General features: G+C 35.1%; 1 protein-coding gene across 11 annotated transcripts; it reads right to left on the bottom strand.

The window, feature by feature from the left end:
• Positions 1 to 837: 837 nt before the first annotated feature.
• Positions 838 to 16,489, bottom strand: LOC18426720 (uncharacterized). Of its 11 annotated transcripts, none has more exons than XR_016055577.1 (15): positions 15,880 to 16,489; positions 15,380 to 15,446; positions 14,700 to 14,841; positions 13,184 to 13,395; positions 12,986 to 13,084; positions 11,110 to 11,147; positions 10,870 to 10,949; positions 5,776 to 5,843; positions 5,026 to 5,338; positions 3,753 to 3,865; positions 3,608 to 3,669; positions 2,301 to 2,391; positions 2,015 to 2,082; positions 1,521 to 1,558; positions 838 to 1,166 (listed from the first exon to the last, which is right to left on the bottom strand). XR_016055577.1 is itself a non-coding variant. In XM_020662591.2 (15 exons), exons 1-15 carry the CDS (start codon positions 15,903 to 15,905, stop codon positions 983 to 985), a joined length of 1,605 nt encoding a protein of 534 aa, XP_020518250.1. In that variant the 5' UTR covers positions 15,906 to 16,489; the 3' UTR covers positions 838 to 982. The 11 variants fall into 11 exon arrangements, 9 of the variants coding, with proteins under 9 accessions (XP_020518250.1, XP_088722875.1, XP_011620579.1 ...); XM_020662591.2 differs by having other exon boundaries at positions 3,604 to 3,669; XR_016055578.1 differs by lacking the exon at positions 15,380 to 15,446 and having other exon boundaries at positions 15,880 to 16,183.
• Positions 16,490 to 18,042: the final 1,553 nt, after the last annotated feature.

Below are 18,042 nucleotides of genomic sequence, written 5' to 3'. Positions count from 1 at the left end.
ATCTCAAATTTTTTAGAGAGAGAAACTATCTCATATTTTAAGTTTTAGAAATAAAAGTACCTTAAAACGTTACAGAGAAACTATATCAAATTTTAGAAAGACAAAGTACTTAAAATTTTTAGACAAAAACTATTTCAAATTTTAATTTTTAGAGAGGGAAAGTACTTAAACATTCATAGTGAGAGAAGCTATCTTAAAAAATTTAGAGTAAAAAACTATCTCAAATTTTAAGTTTTAAAGAGAGAGAAACTATATCAAATTTTAGAGAGAGAAACTATTTGAAATATTTTAGAGATTTATTACCTCAAATATTTAGAGAGAGAAACTACCATAAATTTAATTAAAAAAAAAGACATTATAATGAATAATATAATAAAAATATTTAATGAATTTTTTGAAAAAAAAATGAAAATGTTATACATCCATGTAGCATTCAAACAGCTGAAATCTATTTCATAAGAAATACTTTTCCCAAAATGTACTTCAATATAAATAGATTGCCTAGAGTAATCCCTAGGAACATTTACGCGTTTAGGATAGGGTTGGCAATTGGATCAGGTCGGTGGTGGATCGACTTGAACTAGGTCCGGTTCTTGGTCCATCTTTGTACACATATGTGTGTACAAAGATCCTATAGTTAGATCACCTTTAATATCCCCCTTGACCTTTTAAATCTTGGCAAATCTTTTGTGACAACCACTTTGTCAGTTGGGAAGGGAAGTATATCACATACACAGCCTGTTCATGTGCATAGACACAACGAGCGATGAAGGTGAAGCATGAATTGTGTTTAGTAACAAAAAGGGCATACATCAAGAAATTAAAAACACAATTAAATTTTTCTTCTTTGAAAATAAAATAATTGCATAATCTGATTAACAATCCATACAGTAAGAGAGACAAAAAATCCTAATTCAAAAACTACCCAATTAAAACACTTATTGAACATGTAAATAAAAAGAAAAAGAAAACGAAAGAACTATTAATCTTCGAGGCTCTGAGGGAAGGGAATTGAAGCGCAACAATGATAGTAGCCACTTTCATCAAACTTGAACCTCTGCGATAAATGCGCTTCACCAATCACAAACTCACCCCACTCTTCAGACCCATATCGTTTGAAAATGTCGCAAGCATCAAAGGAATCGAACTTTTTCGTTATCCTCTTCCTAAACAGTGACAGTAATGACACACAAGCAATTGCAAATTTATCAAATATGGGTTTTACCATTCCTTTTCCAAACTTTGACGGTGCAAAATCTATTATCAAAACTAAAAGGGAAAGCATATATATACAGCCTGTACGTGATACACATCTGGGGCATCCACTGTCCATTCTCCACAATGGAAGGCGCAGATAAAATCTAAATCTGTGTCCATCATAGGTACCATTTAGTTAATCTCTACCATCCGTTTTTGTGAATGATCTGTGGATGGTCCAGCTCTGCACCATGTACCACAAAAGACTCTTCCGGTATAGTTTCCCGAAATAACAATAGACGGAAGAGAAGCCATAAAGGTACCTTTTCCTATGCCTTGCATTCATGACTGTCGCATGCAGCTGCAAAAAAAGCCAATTTAATCATTACCACTAAATGTTCTGTTTTCTGTATTTTTCTTTTCCATTTTCTAGATATCCTTTTTTTATTTTTTATGATTATTTTACCAGCTCTAAATCATAGTTGTGGAATGTATCACCACCCTAATGCTACGATCTTAAAGAAAATCCCATTAGAGGAAACCTTAGAAAAGCCCCCAGTTTTCAAGAAAAATAAATAACAGCGACTCAGTTTCAAAGTAAATCTTACAATTATTTTACATGGATGATAATAGTGCACTTGATTGGAAGTCTACAATACAGACCTAATGAACATAGCTATTACGTTGAATGTCTCCAAAGAACATTGCAAAAGAAATAAAAATTAAAAAACAGAAATAACACCATTATCAAAACTATTATAACATTGAGTCATTTTAGAAGGTGCCACAGATCATACAAGGATAAAAAATACAATACCTTCAACTTTTGGCACGCATCCTTCTCGAGAACAAGGCCAGCTTCCACATAGGCATCAATAATGGCTTCTATGGAAAGCTCAAGAAAATCAGCTCAAGAAAATCAGCAAGAAAGGAAAATTCAAATATAACATCAGAAAGAAAAAATTAAGAAAAAGGAAAAAGTTAGTGTACTAATTATTTCGGTGACAATTACCCATAAAGTTGCACTGGAAATATTATACATATATTGTATATAACTTCTGAAGGGGAAAAAACAAAAACCATTATACATATATTCAGGATACGACAAGCCCGCATCAAGCGACCCTCGCCACCAATCTCCTCAACTGGAGTATATAAAACACGGGCTTTTGAAGGTGAACCTTTCATGCACTCCTGTACATAAGAGAAACAATGCAATTCCTGAAAATTCACCTCATACACACACTAACATGAAGTCATCCAAGACTGGAGATTGAGAATGTCTGCAAATCTAAGTGATATCAGAACTTCATGTAGGGCAAAGATAAATATTTAACCATATATGGACCATGAAGAAAGCAAAAGCAGCTAACTTTTTTATTCACAAAAAATACATCCAATATAATTATCAAGAAAATTACAGGTAGTGTGATTCTATGAGGCTCAAGACCCATCAGAAGATTAAACAAGGAAAAGGCATGATTACTAGCCATTAGAATCTTTATTATTAAAGATTTCAGTGATCCATCATTTTCAACATATTACATACAACATTAACTCCACTTGAGAAGTAATTTACCTCATTCAATTAACTATTAGAAGGAAAATGTAAGAAACAGCCAAATCTCAATAGATATGAGACCAACAAAACCAAACATTCTCTCCAAAAATTCATAATCCAGCTTTTTTAAACCTAAATAGTAAAATCCATGCAGAGAAATGAGGGGAAAAAATCATCCAGTGCCGAAGAAAATTCCTATTCTTGCTCAGAACTTGAACTAGGAAACGCTATTGCATTAACTGCATGATATACAAACTAGTTTGGTCCAATAATGGCTTAGCTTCAAGTTGAAACCATGTCATGACAAAACTACTGAAAATACAAAGTTCATCCGTAAGAAAATCCTAATAAACTTATGCTAGACAATAAACCATTGCAAGCATTTAGATAGTAGAAATGAATATGACTCAGTGCATCAGGGCCTCTAATACATTACATTGTAAAGATGAGGTGTTGAGAACAAACACTACAAGGAACATTACCCAACAATAAAAAATTATGAGCAAACATCTGACAAAAATTATGAGCAAACATCAACAAAAGATTATGAAAACACATCAATATATGAGAAACCTATTAAAAAAGGTAAACCCTTCAAATGGTTAAGTTTTTTTTCTTACTCATCATTTTTTTATTTAACACCCTGCTGCCTTCACCTGGTACATGAAGTAACATGCTAATCTTGAGGAAAATATAATCCAAACATCAAACTCAGGGATTCATTGAATGATAATACATACATCCCCCGACACCAAAACAAAAATAAAACAAAATAAAGGAAAGAAAAGGAAAGGAAATTGTGAACTTTTGAGTAGAAGTAAAAAGAAAAAATAAAATAAACATACCAACCCTTTCAACTTGATGGAAATAGGACGGCCTTCCAAAGCTTTGATCACTTTTGGAGAGACTTTCTGCATGTATCAGCAAAAAAATCATACCCTTGGAACTCCTACCATTAGTACATATGATACTTTTGAATGGATTGATCCTCTACCTGTAAAATCTCAGCAGCTGTAGCAACGCGTTCCTTATTCCACAATTTAAGCATGAGAACAGTCAAATGAAATGTTTTTGGCTTGATAAATATGGATTTATAGATTCCCAAGTCTGTAAAATGAGAAAATAGAACGATGTCAAAAATAATATATATATAAGAAACAGTTTATATAAGGTTGCAACCTTGTACTATAGAAGTAAGATGCACCATAAAGATCCAATAGAAAAGAGTTTTCCGAAGTTGGAAAACCTTCCAATTGATCATATCGACCTTCAGATGTATTGATATAAAGAAAAAAAGTATTTCAAGTCCTAAAAATAGTGCATCTTCTATCAAGTTATTGTCTATTTTCAAGATTTTCAAGTGTTTATGGATATTCTCAATTTGTAACATTTTCGAAATTTTAAATTTCATAATTAGGGTTGAACATGGAATTTCAAGGCATCATAAGGTTTCCAACTTAAGAACTACATCTTTGGGTAAAATTTAGAGGCGCACCCTACCTATATAGTATAAGGTGGGTGCCTTATATAAACCTCACCCAAATATGTGTGTACACACACACACATACACAGTCCCATAGGAACACTCAGCAATTCCAAAAATCACACGAAACCTAAGGGTTTCACAAAAGAATGATATCTATACAGTAGAAAACAAGGAGTTGTAGAGAGAAGAAGGTGAGCATTAGTAGGCTTGGCATGATGAGCAATCTTTCTAGTGGATGGTTGCAATTTATTAGAACATTCATGGAAGACGGTCTAGAATAATCAAGCATATTTACAAATGTAGCCTCTTTTACCATTCTATTTCAGAATGTCATATTAAATATCTCGGACAACAGCAGGGGGAAAAAAGGGCGAAAGATTATGAATGCTTAGAGAATAATGTCATGAAATGAAACTGGACACAAAAAACTGACTAAAACGTACGAAGTTTAGAAGATAAACCGAGTGAAGCAGGCTTTTCTTTTTCTTAGTGTGTGTCTGGGTGTGGGTGCGGGTGTGGGTGGATGGGTGAGTAGGGGTCCTAGAAAGAAAGAGGCAGAAAACTAAGTTGATGATTTTATCTATCGTCAATTCAAGTTGGAACCCTCAATATAAACATATAAAGATCTCAGTAGAATGAGAAACGATACATGTGCCTGTAAAATCAAATGGCACAAGACAAAATCATTGTAAAACAAGGGAACTTCTTAGACAAGATAAACAGTCGTTGAAGTTGGATATTTTCAAACCTAACCCATATATGATTAGGCTAACTGCCTCACCAGATAAAAATGAGGATTGAGGTACCCTAGGATCAACACTTGCATCTGTCACCTCTATCTTCATTTTAACGGGCTCATCATTGTTATGAACCTTCAACTTAACAGCAACACAAGAATCTCCACCAACAGGGCCATCGTAATCTTCTTCATCTGATGTTCCTTCATTTGAATCACACCCTTGTTTACCTTGATTATTATTTAAATTTCCCATTATTGAATTCTGAAAACTCTGTAGCTTTTCTACAAGTCCAGGGTGGACTGCCAAAGGAAGAGATATGAAATGGGAGTAATCAAGACTTGGGCTCTTAACTGCCTGCACTCACCAGCCATAAAACAAAGATGATTACTCAAGTGGAACAACATAAATAGGCATGCATCCAAATTAAAAATATTCAAGTGTGAATGCATATCCATCATTCTTATACTACTCTAGATGTCTTAAAGATCAGTCCTCAGGACCCAAAATGAATTAAAAAGAAACAGATATTGTAGGAAACCAAAATACTATGCCTTGCTCTCTCAGAACAATAAAGATAGATTTCCCCAAATTTATAAACTCCTTTAATATTCCAAGATGATGTGAACTTTAAAAAGCACGTGCTTTAATTTGCTGAGTGGAGCCACATTGCATAAAGCAACGAGATGAACTGGTAAGCACTTAGCATCAAGACGACACAATTTTGACACCTAAAACCAGATTTCAACAAGATAGAAGAAACCCTTAAACATGATGTTGAAATAGAAACAAACCTCCCCAAGAATAGTTTTTATCTTCTCTGAAGCTCTGGTCACATTTTCAACCGAAACACCCTCGATCACTGCAAATGAAAATAAACGAAAGTCATAGTCACATTCACACAAGATATGACAATGATCACATATCCAAAAAAGACAAGAAGAACAAAGTATCACAAATAAAGTCTTCCGGAGAATAGCCTTTGAAATCTTTTCTAATACTCTCCCAAGAGACAATTAATGTCCTGAGATTCTCTTTGGCCCTCCCCATCTTTCACTTTTGATCTGTGAAGCATATCCGCTTCTTCTCTAACCATATGTTATATACAGTACCCTAATATGGTCAGCCCCAAAGTACTAGTCTTTTCTTCCCTAACAATGAGTAAGCGTCGAACCACTGCAAAAAAGTGCTTTTATGGATTGCTGTACTCATATGAAGCGAACTGCTTCAGTGTAAAGGTCCATATCTTAGAAGCCACCAGAAACGCAGAAAAAGATGGCTAACTGTTTCTCTTTCCCTGCACATTAGAAATAGAGACCTACATTGAGTATGGTTAGTCCTCAACTAGTTGTGGTCGACAGATAGAACACTATCAAGGATCATGAACCATGCAAGGACTTGGTTTTGGAATGGCCAAGGAATACTTCACACTCTGTTTCTGGCGTTGTTCTTTTCCAAGCACCAGGTCATGGCTCGATACAATGATTTTGCAGAAAATTCACCCTTGGGATCATATGAGATTGTCTTTCTATCAGGCCTGAAAGAAGATTCCCCATAGCTCTACCAACAAATTCTTAAAGGCTTTGAATTCATCTCCTTCACAGGGTCTCCAAAGAGAGGATTTGAAAGTCAAGCAAAGCCCTTCACCATTAGATCAGTCACTGATACCTCCAGATTTTCGGCCAACAGGGCAAGTACTAACAAGAGGTGACTCCCCCAGCCATGTATTAAGCCCAAACTTAGTTTACCTTGAATTTCCAACCCAGAATCTGATCAAGCTAATGAAAGCATATCTGCATCCGTTAATCCCTCTCCAAACCCTTGAGAATCTAGAGCTATGCTCATATGGTTTCACAAACCATCCTAATATCTCTCCCCTATTTGCTCTAAATAACTTGTTCTCAAAGATGGTATGATTAAGTCCCAACTTCCAAACATCTGCTAACATTTGGCTCACAACACCTGATTCATTTCTTTATTTCTTCTGATTCCTAGGCCTTATTTACTTCTAGGTTTGCACCCACTGTCCCATCTCACCAGAAGAAAACTGTCTTTCTCACGTCACCATCCGTAGAACAAAAAAAAATTCCTCATAAGTTTTTCAATTTGTTTTGCCACTGAAGCAAGGATTGGAAACAAGGGCATATTGTAAATACAAAGGTTTGAGAGGGTAGATTTAATAAGGGCAATGGCTCCCATTGACAGAACCCTAAGCTTCCAAGATGCTAACTTGTTTTGGACTCTCTCTCTATAACTCCTCCCTATTGTGCCTTGGCTGGGTGGCCTTTGCACATCGGCAATCCATGGCTCTTATTTGTTAATTTTCCCCTCCCTACACATCCCACTAGGCTTGCAGGTTCAGGGACTGAGACACCCAAAAAACTTTGTTTTTGAAATGTTCACTACCATGCTGAAGCTAACTCTAAGCATCTCAGAAAGAGGTATAAGCTCTTCACTGGTATTGAAGTTAGCTTCACAGAAAATACATGTATCATCTGCATATTGCAGATGAGATACTACAGACTGAGGAGCAAGAATCTGGAGTTTCGGAGCCATCATCAGTCCACTTTCATACACCCAACTTAGCATCATAGTAAAGTATTCCACCACTACTGAAAAAAGTAAGGGACATGAGTGATCACCTTGCTATGGAAAATATCCCATTGGGGCAACATTTATAAAAGTGAGAAGGTGACAGTGGATACACACTCTGAAACCAACTTTCTGTCGATCACCAAATCCCATTAGCCCCATTGCCTCATCAAGGAATGACCAATCAACTGAGTCACAACCTTTTTCCGTATCTAAAGCGCATATATTACCCGAGTTTTTGCCCCTAAACATTGAGTAAACACCCTCATGCCACCAATGCCCAACCTATGGTAAAGGAAGAAGAGATTTTAGATAAAATCTTTTTTTCTTTTTCAGGGAATTATTTTAGATAAACTCTTGTCATTCCCGACCAGAAAATTATGAAAAAATCATATCCAACATTTTATAGGCCCTTTCCCCATACTTTCTCTGCATATTTCATTATGATTACTCATCAATCAAAGAACAGTACTACCAATGTTCCACATAATGATAAGCATGAAGGATGTTAAGCACACTAGAAAAGAACCTTAGTATTGAAATCCACATAAGATATTCTGTCTTGGATGATGATGATGACATAAGATATTCCATCTTGGTCAAGCAGCATCACCATCAAGTGTGATGTATAGGTATTTCTGAAGAAGAGCCAGCCATTCATATATGGTTTATGCTATTGTATATACAGTATTAAGGTAAACCAATAGTGTAAAGCAATGGTTTAAAAAACGGATCGGTGACCCGGATCGGGCACCTCAAAAACCGATCCAGATCGGCGAATCGGCGATCCGGATCGGGAATCGGCTGAATCGGTCGGATTAAAGCTTCAAAAAAATCCGAAAAAATTATTAAAATTTATTATAAATGTTGTTTTTTAGGAATCCAATAAAAAATGAGGGTACTACATTATTAACTTTCATTTTTTTTATCAATTTGTGAATATTGAGATATTCTTTCCCTGTATAAATTTATTTTAACTATTAAATTTGCATCACATAAAAGAAAAATCATATAATTATCATGGATAAAATATATAATTATATATGGACTATTATAAAGAGTAGACTAATCAATGAAAGAATGGCCATTAAAATCTCGTTTTGGCGAAAAATCCTAACCCGCTAAAAAAACCCAAAATATTACAACCTAACTAACTATAATCCAAAATTATTACAACCTCACTAATTATAATATTATATACTAAAATTATAATTATTAGTTTACATTTTATAATTATTTTATTAGACAAATAATAACAAATTAAAAATATTTTATATTATTATCTAATTAAAATTGTATTATTAACAACTGTAAGAAAAATAGTATATTACATGATTTATAATGTAAAAATTCATAAATAAAATAAAAGATTTGGTTATCAATGTAAAAATTAATAAAACGCGTACAAATTTTGGAAATAACACTTCAATTTTTCAAAAATTTATTTTTTTAGGTTTCTATAATAAATTTAGTAAAAGAGATTGTTAGTAGAAAGATGGAGATTTCAAATAGAATAAATTTTTATTTTTATTTTTTTATACCTTTCATATTATTTACAAAAATAATTATACCACTACATACAACAAAAATTAACGGTTATATAAAAAATTAATTTTTTTATTTTTCATTTTTTTATGTCTTTTATATTATTTACAAAAATATTTATATTTATACCAACCACTATATACACAACAAAAATATTTATATTTATACCAACTACTATATATACAACAAAAATGCAACACATGCCCAAGGGGATTCGAAAACAACAAAAATATTTATACCGACCACTATATACACAACAAAAATGCAACACATGTCCAAGGGGGTGCCCAAGGGGATTCGACCTTGGGACCTCAAGTAAAAAACTCAAAGTCATAACCATCAAGCCATCTAACTACATGTAATTATAAATTGTTGATTCATAGACTATATTTACATTTCGTTTTTATTTAATGATGTTTGGGAATTATCCCACATCGAAATATGGGTATTCGAATTTGGTATATAAATACCTATGCAATATGAATTATAAAATGTGTATAAAAATATTAGGGCAACCTCGCATGTGCGTTTGGACACACGTGTACGCGTGTGAGTGTGCGTGCGGCACGCTCGCACATGCGCTCAGACACACGTGTGCGCGTGTGAGTGTGCGTGCGGCACGCTGGCACATGCGCTCGGACACACGTGTGCGCGTGTGAGTACGAGGGGCATGCTCGCACGTGCGCTCAGATACACGTGTGCGCGTGTGAGTGTGCGTGGGGCATGCTCGCACGTGCGCTCTGACACACGTGTGCACGTGTGAGTATGTGAGGGGGCACGCTCGCACGTGCGTGTCATGTGTTACGTGTGTGAGTGTGCGTGAGGCACGCTCGCAAGTGCGTGTCATGTGTTACGTGTGTGAGTGTGCGTGGGGCACGCTCGCACGTGTGCTCGAACACATGTGTGAGTGTGTGTGGGGCACGCTCGCACGTGTGCTAGAACACACGTGTGCGCGTGTGTGGGGCACGCTCGCACGTACGTGTCATGTGTTACGTGTGTGAACCGGGTTGAACAGGATGGAAACCGGTAGTTCCACTCTAGAACCGGGCTGAACCGGATGGGAATCGACAGTTCCACTCTAGAACCGGGCTGAACCGGATGGGAACCGGCGGTTCCACTCTAGAACCGGGCTGAACCGGATGGGAACCAGCGGTTCCACTCTAGAACCGAGCGTCTCGGTTTTCGGTTGGAACCGGCACGGGCACGCGTATTTTCGAGTCGAACCGAGCGAGTCCGGTTCGACTTGCCGTTTTTTAAAACACTGGTGTAAACCATAAATGAAGGACGGGCTCTTCTCTAGAAATACGTATAGATGCCATGTTGAAAATTTCATGTCAAAGAACACACTTGATGGTGTTCTTACGCACCAAGAAGGAATATCTTATGCACCAAGAAGGAATATCTTACGCATATAACGCTACTATATATACACTACTTTACATACTTTACATACAGTATTAGGATTCTTACCAAAAAAAACAAAAGCATTAGGATAGAAATCCAAAGATATATTGATCAGATATATGACTCAAGGATTTAACAAAGAGCCAAACGTTGTAAAGGCGATGTTGAGTGAATGCCTTAGTCCTAACAGGATATAAATGAAAATATACCATGTGTGTAGTTACACACAAAGCAAATAAAATAAATTCCAAATCCAAATGTAAACTAATCACTAGAGCTGACTCTCGTTAAATAGTGAAAACCAAAATTAAACAGAAAAATAAACAAAAAACTGTGGAGATGGCTACCAATTGATGTCTCCTCCTTTGACAATGGAAATTTGATTTTTACTCCAGTCTCCATCTCAATTTGCTTTTGTGTATTTCCCCTGAGGGGGAATGTTCAAAAAATCAGCCACTGTAGAGAATTTATGCTAGTACCAGCATATTCTAATAATAAGAAATCTCAGATCAAACTTTTGTACAATTGAGAGGATATATGCAGTTAGAAACAAACAAAAGGTAGTGCATGATCATTCACAGCCATACCCTTTTCCTTTAATGAAGCGTATCAAAGGCGTGTCAACCTGCATATGTGGATCAATAATGTGATACATGATATTTAAGACTGCTATATCTATACAAACGAAAAAAATAGACAGAAACCATTGTTCAGAAGGAATATAAATGAACATATCAAATCAAGATAAGATTTCACTAAACAATATTATAAATGGACACAAAACAGCCCTTAAAAGACTCAAATCAATCATCATTATCTGAGCCTTATCCCAACTATTTGGGGTCGTCTATGCAAAAGACACTAACCTATTTAAGCTCAATAACTTTGTTTAGCTTAACATAAAGAACACAGCCCTCTCTCATGCATGCTCCCAATTACAAAAATTGCTTGCACCCAGTTCCCAAAATCTCTAAAAATAGAAAAGTTAAGGAGCTCAGATCAAGGTTTTTTTGAAGCACAAATTTAGTCAAGAGTTTTTTGACAGAATATGAAACATTTATAGAGAGGTTTGAGCCGTAATGAGCTCCCTCATAGCTATTGACAGCTTTCTCTATTTTGAAAAAATATTTTGTTTTAGCTTTTGGCCTCTCATTCATCCCTTGTTGAAGTTATTTCTCCTCCATTTGCTGATATTTTCTGTTATTCCAGGTGTTATTTGAGTTCCATAGAGAGAAGATTCTTTCTATATTGCTGGTTTATGCAGGACTTGCAAGGGATCAATCAAGACTCATAATTATGTGCTTTCAGACGACAAAAGCATCCATACCAGCATTACCCACAAAAAACCATACACCTCGGTTACATCTTAGTGGATGAAAAAAAGTCGGAAGTAGCTTAAGGACCTCGTAGCTACTGATTGGCTCCTTAATTCATAAGTTCTATGCTCTTTAAGCCATAACTCACAAGTTCTACACCCATCATTAATTTGGAAATCAATGTGTAAGATTTCAAATTTGATACTTTATGTTCTAATACTCAAACACCAACCATGATGATTAATCAACGGCTATTGAAACATGCTTCTCATGAGCACATACTGCAAAACTCAAAGACCTCCCATATCTAGATTATGATACTAGAGATAAGTAGTTGTTATCTCAAGCTGCACTAATCAAACCGTCGCATCAAACAACTTTAAGAATGCAAACCGAGAGAGGATTCACCTAAAACTAATAAATATTAAATCCAAGGATAATAATTAATACACCATTAATGGTCCCTTTAAAAGAAACAAATTCAAAAATAGCTTATGTGTAACATAAATGTGGCCAATAGTTTCCTAAAGATGTCTACTTTGTTTCCACAAATGATGGAATAAATTAAAGCAGCCCATTATATGGCTTAAGAGATCATTTACAAAAACACTGTTAATCGCTTAAAAAAAAAACATCTATACCTCAAGGATCAATAGGACCAGCATCTACTTTGTACACGCTGCTTAACGTCAATCAAATTTCACTATTCCACTAAGCATGCCCCTGGTACTAAAAGTAAGCAAATACATGCTATGCATGACAAAAATGTTAGGATTTCATGTGTTATAGCCTTTCAAATGAAAACCAGGTTCTTGAAAATGCTTTGACCTATAGATATTAATGAAGCAATATTTACCATTAATCCATTACTTGTAAAAAAAAAAAAAAGCAGACGTCATGAATCAAGATACACTAAGCAACAAGAAAGAACAAAGATTAAATGGAAAACCACCTTCTAGAGATCTCCTTCAGCATCCATCAGTTCAATGGATGGTCATGACTCAATGGACTATGATTCTTCCACAGTCCATTGGATTACCTACCAAAGCAACCAGAATAAAGGAGAGTATGGCACAACTATTGAGGGGATGACTGCATCTCCAAAATCAAACAAACAACAGGCACCATTGAAGCTCCACATTATTACCTCAACAGGAACTGACTGCTTTGAAGCCTCAGTAATTGACTGAACTGACCCCACGATGTCCAGATCGTCCTCTAGGTAGTTGGAACATAAATTGCTCCCCTGAACATTTACAGATATAGCTAAATATTTTTCTTCTAAGCATGCATTCTGATCATCAAAATTGAGGGGTTTAGAGCTCAAATCAGCTGAGCCACCAACCTTGTTATAAGATTTAGTGCCCTGATTGGAATGTTGACTCTCAGATACAGAAATATAAATGTTACTATCAACTGTTTCTCTAGCACTCGATTCCAAATTTTGATCTACTGTTTCAACTGGAACTAGTGTTTCAACTGGAACTACTGATTTGACTGGAACTACTGTTTCAACTGGGCCTCCACTGTAGAACTTTGCATCATTAACAAGGCCACCTGCATCACCCAAAAAAAAAAAAAGATAAACATGGAAAGCTTAATTCATTGGTGTACTAAGGCCAGGAAACTGAAGCCATGTACTCCACTGCTCATTTAAAACGGTAGATAGATCGCAATGAAAAGATGGCAAAGAATAAGCTCTAAAAGCACCACATGTCAATTTTTAATAGACAAAGGTTCATTATATCTGTACCAATTTTTTCTAAGTAAATTTTTCTAAGCAAGAAAGTAGTGTATCATTGAGATTATGGGAAGATTAAAACATCAACTCAAAAAGTAACAGTTCTAAAATGCAGCTTTCATTGGGATCATAGTCTGCTCTTCAATTGGCACAGCTACTACACTAGTCACCAGAGCTTAGGATCAATGAATTTAGAAAGTAAGACAATGGGCAACAAAACCACCAACTTAAGTATCCACTACATTTATGCAACAGGGTTTTTAGGTTCATATTTTAGGTCTCTATGGTCCAGGGGCACTACTAGAGTCTATACGGGCTGTATTTTTTCTAGGGATTTTGGCCACTCTACGCAAGCGATAATTCCTCTAGCTATCTTTTGGGCCATAGAGACAGAGTAATAATAGAATTTCTAGAGTAAGATCATCATCATCATCATCATCCGAGCCTTAACCCAACTATTTGGGGTCAGCTAAATACAGACAACTATTATTATAAGAGAAAGAGAGTTGTAATTGAATAAAGGGATTGGGAATTGAAGAGAGTGCACAAAAATAAATAGAGGATGCTCTGTCCATAGCACCCATAGGAGAACAAGAGATCAGAAAGATGAGATGTAGAGCTGACAAGCGTAAAGGGATTCTAGAGAACATCTGTTCATTGGATACAGAGCTTTAGTATGTATACATAGATGTTCTTGCTCCATATAGGTCTCCAGATGGGGATTCATTGTTAGGAGTACCCATGGAGATTCTGTAATTATAGGTATCTCTTGGGTTACTTATTAAATAAGCAATAATAGTACATTAATAAAAAGGAAAAAGAAAAACTTCACATCATCACAAAATAGAAGAACTTGTAAACCAAAATGGATTCTAGAAAGAACCCAGACAATGATGAAAACCTGACAATTGATTTTGTTTCCATAATAATGATAAAAACATTAAAATAAAATAAAATAAAAGAGAAAAAGGGGAAAAAAAAAAAAAGACGCCATGCATAGTAAATGCCGCATTCAAATGACAACACTCAATAAATGCGAAATATCTTCCAAGTTTTCTCATTTCTCATTCAAAATTCTCCCTGAACACATAACCATAGTAGAGAATAGAAAGAAACCAACCTTCCGAAGAACTCAAGTGAGCACTGAGCGGCATCCAAACTGTTGTCACAGCTCTCCTCTTCTTGCTCTGATCCATTGCATTCACTACATCCTTCATATCCCCCATTTTCCTCAAACAAACTTTGTCATAGTAATTGGAACCCTAGCATATACATATACAGTAAAATGAAGAGAAAAACAACAATAGAAAGCATAATTAAAAAGCAAATTTTTATATCTACAACGCCATTCCTTTCTTCAAACTAATTACAATGGCAAAAACCCTGAAATGGATGACATAATCTGGTTATGTAAACGTAAAAAGAAGAATGGCAATTATCTATAGTGTAATGCATGCCAAAGACACATGCGAATTTTATGCACCATAAGATTAATTTCCCAAGGGAAATTTATCTAAATGCACCTACTTTTTCGATTATTGGACATTTTACCCCTTTTCTCAGCTATTCCAACTCATGATCATGTGCATTTTGATGGACTTTTCAAAATTAAATTAAAGACCGGAAACTGCTAAATAGTTCATCTCGGTGCATTTTGATAAATTTTCCTTTTCCCAATTATCTATGCAGTTGAAAGTTTGACTATCTGCATTAAAGCAAAGATATAACACCAAAGAAGGCTACTTTCAAAGTAATTAATAAAAAAAAAAGGAAAAACAAAAATAAGGCTTCTTTCAATACCTGAAATGAGCTTACAAGCTTTGGTAATTCATAAATAACATTTGAAACCTTTGATACTTGTTCCACTCTGGAAGAAATAATGCAAAAGACTCATAAGCTTATTTACTCAAAAAACTCCAAACAGAATATGCGAAGACCTTTTATTTGTAAAACAGGAGCCATAACACATCAAAGCAATGGAAAATGGTGTTCCTTTTCCAACATCATAAAAGTAATACAGGAAAATTACTTCAGAGAGAGACAGAGATGATCAATGATCATACAGTTCAACTTATACTAAAAAACCCACCAAATTTTTTTGAATTTTTCAGTCACAATCGGAGCAAAGGTAACCTTAATTTCCAATTCAAAATTTCACAAAATAGAAGAAGGAAAAAGTAGAAAGAAAATAAAAGAAAGGAAGAGAAATAATATCTTCCAAAAATGCTGAGATTTTCCATTATAGAGATGAAATAGACCCAGAAAAAAAAATTGAAATTACTGCGTGATAAAAAAAATACCTGGAAAAAGATCTTAAAATGATCATCTGCGTGGGCAAGAGTAAGATTTAAGAGCAACAAAACTTCGTTTCGAGTCTGAAGGTTTAATAGGCGGGACTATTTATAGTATCAGTCGCAGAGAGTTAAAAACTATTTTTTACGCGTTTAGGATAGGATTGGCGATTGGGTCAGGTCGGTGGTGGATCGACTTGAACCAGGTCCGGTTCTTGGTCCACGTTTTGAACATGGGGGATCAGGCCCCGGTGGACCCAACTCGGGTCGGTCCGGGTTACCTTATCTGGTCGTGGTCGTGTCGACCCAACCTAACTCTTAATAAAATATGTTAAATCATACAATATAAAATTATTTTTTATTTTTTAAATTTTTATATCCAAGTCTGGGTTGTTTCTAGGTCCAACTAGACTAAACACCTATAAGTCGGGTCCAAGTTTAGGTCATATGGACCCGACCACCTTAACACGACCCACATCCAGGTCCATGTGGAACCTGGTTGGGTTCCAACCCGCTGCCACCGCTAGAAATATCGAGAGTAACTCGAGGGAGTAAATATATACTTTGCACCTCATGCTCATATTCAAAAAATTATTTTAACATATTTAAGTGACTTTGTGAGGGAACCAGCTCTCCGTGACCTAAAGTACATGCAACACATGGTGGCATGCCTATTTTTGGTATGCTGGAGTACACACTGTGTTCATATATTTTGTAGTGAAATATGTAGCTAAAACAACTGGACTGTGAACTAAAATCCTATTTTCTCATTTCTCTAAAGGAAAATATTTTGATAGGCCACAATTCTATTAAAATAAATAAAGCCTCACCTCAAAGCTCATGAAAAATTATAATTTTGGTTTTGAAAAACTTTCAAATAGATCATCTCGATCTTGATCATTATACTTGTGAAAAAAACTTCGGGATTTCAAACCCTACAAATGGTATAGATGATTACATATTATGTAGATCGTCAATTTTCAAATGTTTATAGATCCACAGGATCGAAACCATTTTGAAGTACAAATATCATAATATGTAGTTGAAATTGATTTTTGCGTCATCATAGAGATTTACCATGCCCAAGGTGTTTTTCGAATGCGGATTCAAGTCAGCATACATTGAAAATCAAGTTGATAAAAATGAATGTAACATTGGTAGAAATGGTTTTCTAGTTCATTTTATAAGAGGGAAACCCTGCTTTGAACATTATACTTAATAATAGAACGCCTTTTAAGAGATTAGGAAAAACTCGATGTGAACTTTGGTTTTATAAGTAACAACAATTAGCATTTTTTACTATATGAGATGTTAGGCATTTGTCAGAATTCTAAATATAAGGAGACTTGAGCTTGAACTCTAAACCACAAGATGTCTGTTTGTAGCATTTGGAGAAAATGATAAAGTATATTGGTTTTTAGGAATAAGATCTAATAACATTATAGAATTTGAAGATGTTGAATTATTTAATGGGCACTATTTCTACGAGTGCATGTAGAAATGAGTCACCTCTTAAAAATATATTTTTGAGATGGATTTTTTTACTTAACTTTTAAGGATATGCAATCTCTAACATGGAGATCATGAATATAAAAAAAATAAATGAAATTCAACAATTAAAAGTAATAATTTTATTAAGAAAACATTTGGACCGTTAGTTTTGATTGTTTAAATGGACCACCTATTTGCATCCATCTTTAAGATGGATGCTTTACCTTGGGACCACATATTGTAGAAATGTGGTGAAGCCTACATGAAACAATTTTCCTTATTTAATTGGTGACTTTGATAGAAGTAATATCTAAATAAAAAAAATTATGTGTATTCGTATGTAAAAATGATTTTGCGAGCCAACTGGCTTTCTGAATGATATGGGTTGGATGACCTAGATTCACTGTAAGCATATCCAATGTCCCACGTACATGAACACCTTTTCACTTTCATTTTTTCTTCTATAAATCATTTTGAGTTAAAATTGTTTAATGAGGTGAACCTAGGCGCATTTGAAAAATAGTAAAATAATAATAAATGAAATGAAAAAACAATAGAAATACCTCCAAACTCTAAGAAAGGTGAGGACCTCAAATTTTCCCATAACCTATCCTAAGCTCGAGTAAAGCAGGTGGATTGTTATAGATAGACAGCCAATGTGAAATTTTGTCAAAACTTTTC

Source organism: Amborella trichopoda, chromosome 5, assembly GCF_054954075.1.
Source record: "Amborella trichopoda isolate Santa Cruz 75 chromosome 5, AtrichopodaSantaCruz75HAP2 v2.0, whole genome shotgun sequence".
Lineage (NCBI taxonomy): Eukaryota > Viridiplantae > Streptophyta > Magnoliopsida > Amborellales > Amborellaceae > Amborella > Amborella trichopoda.
This window is presented reverse-complemented; position numbering and strand designations above follow the sequence as displayed.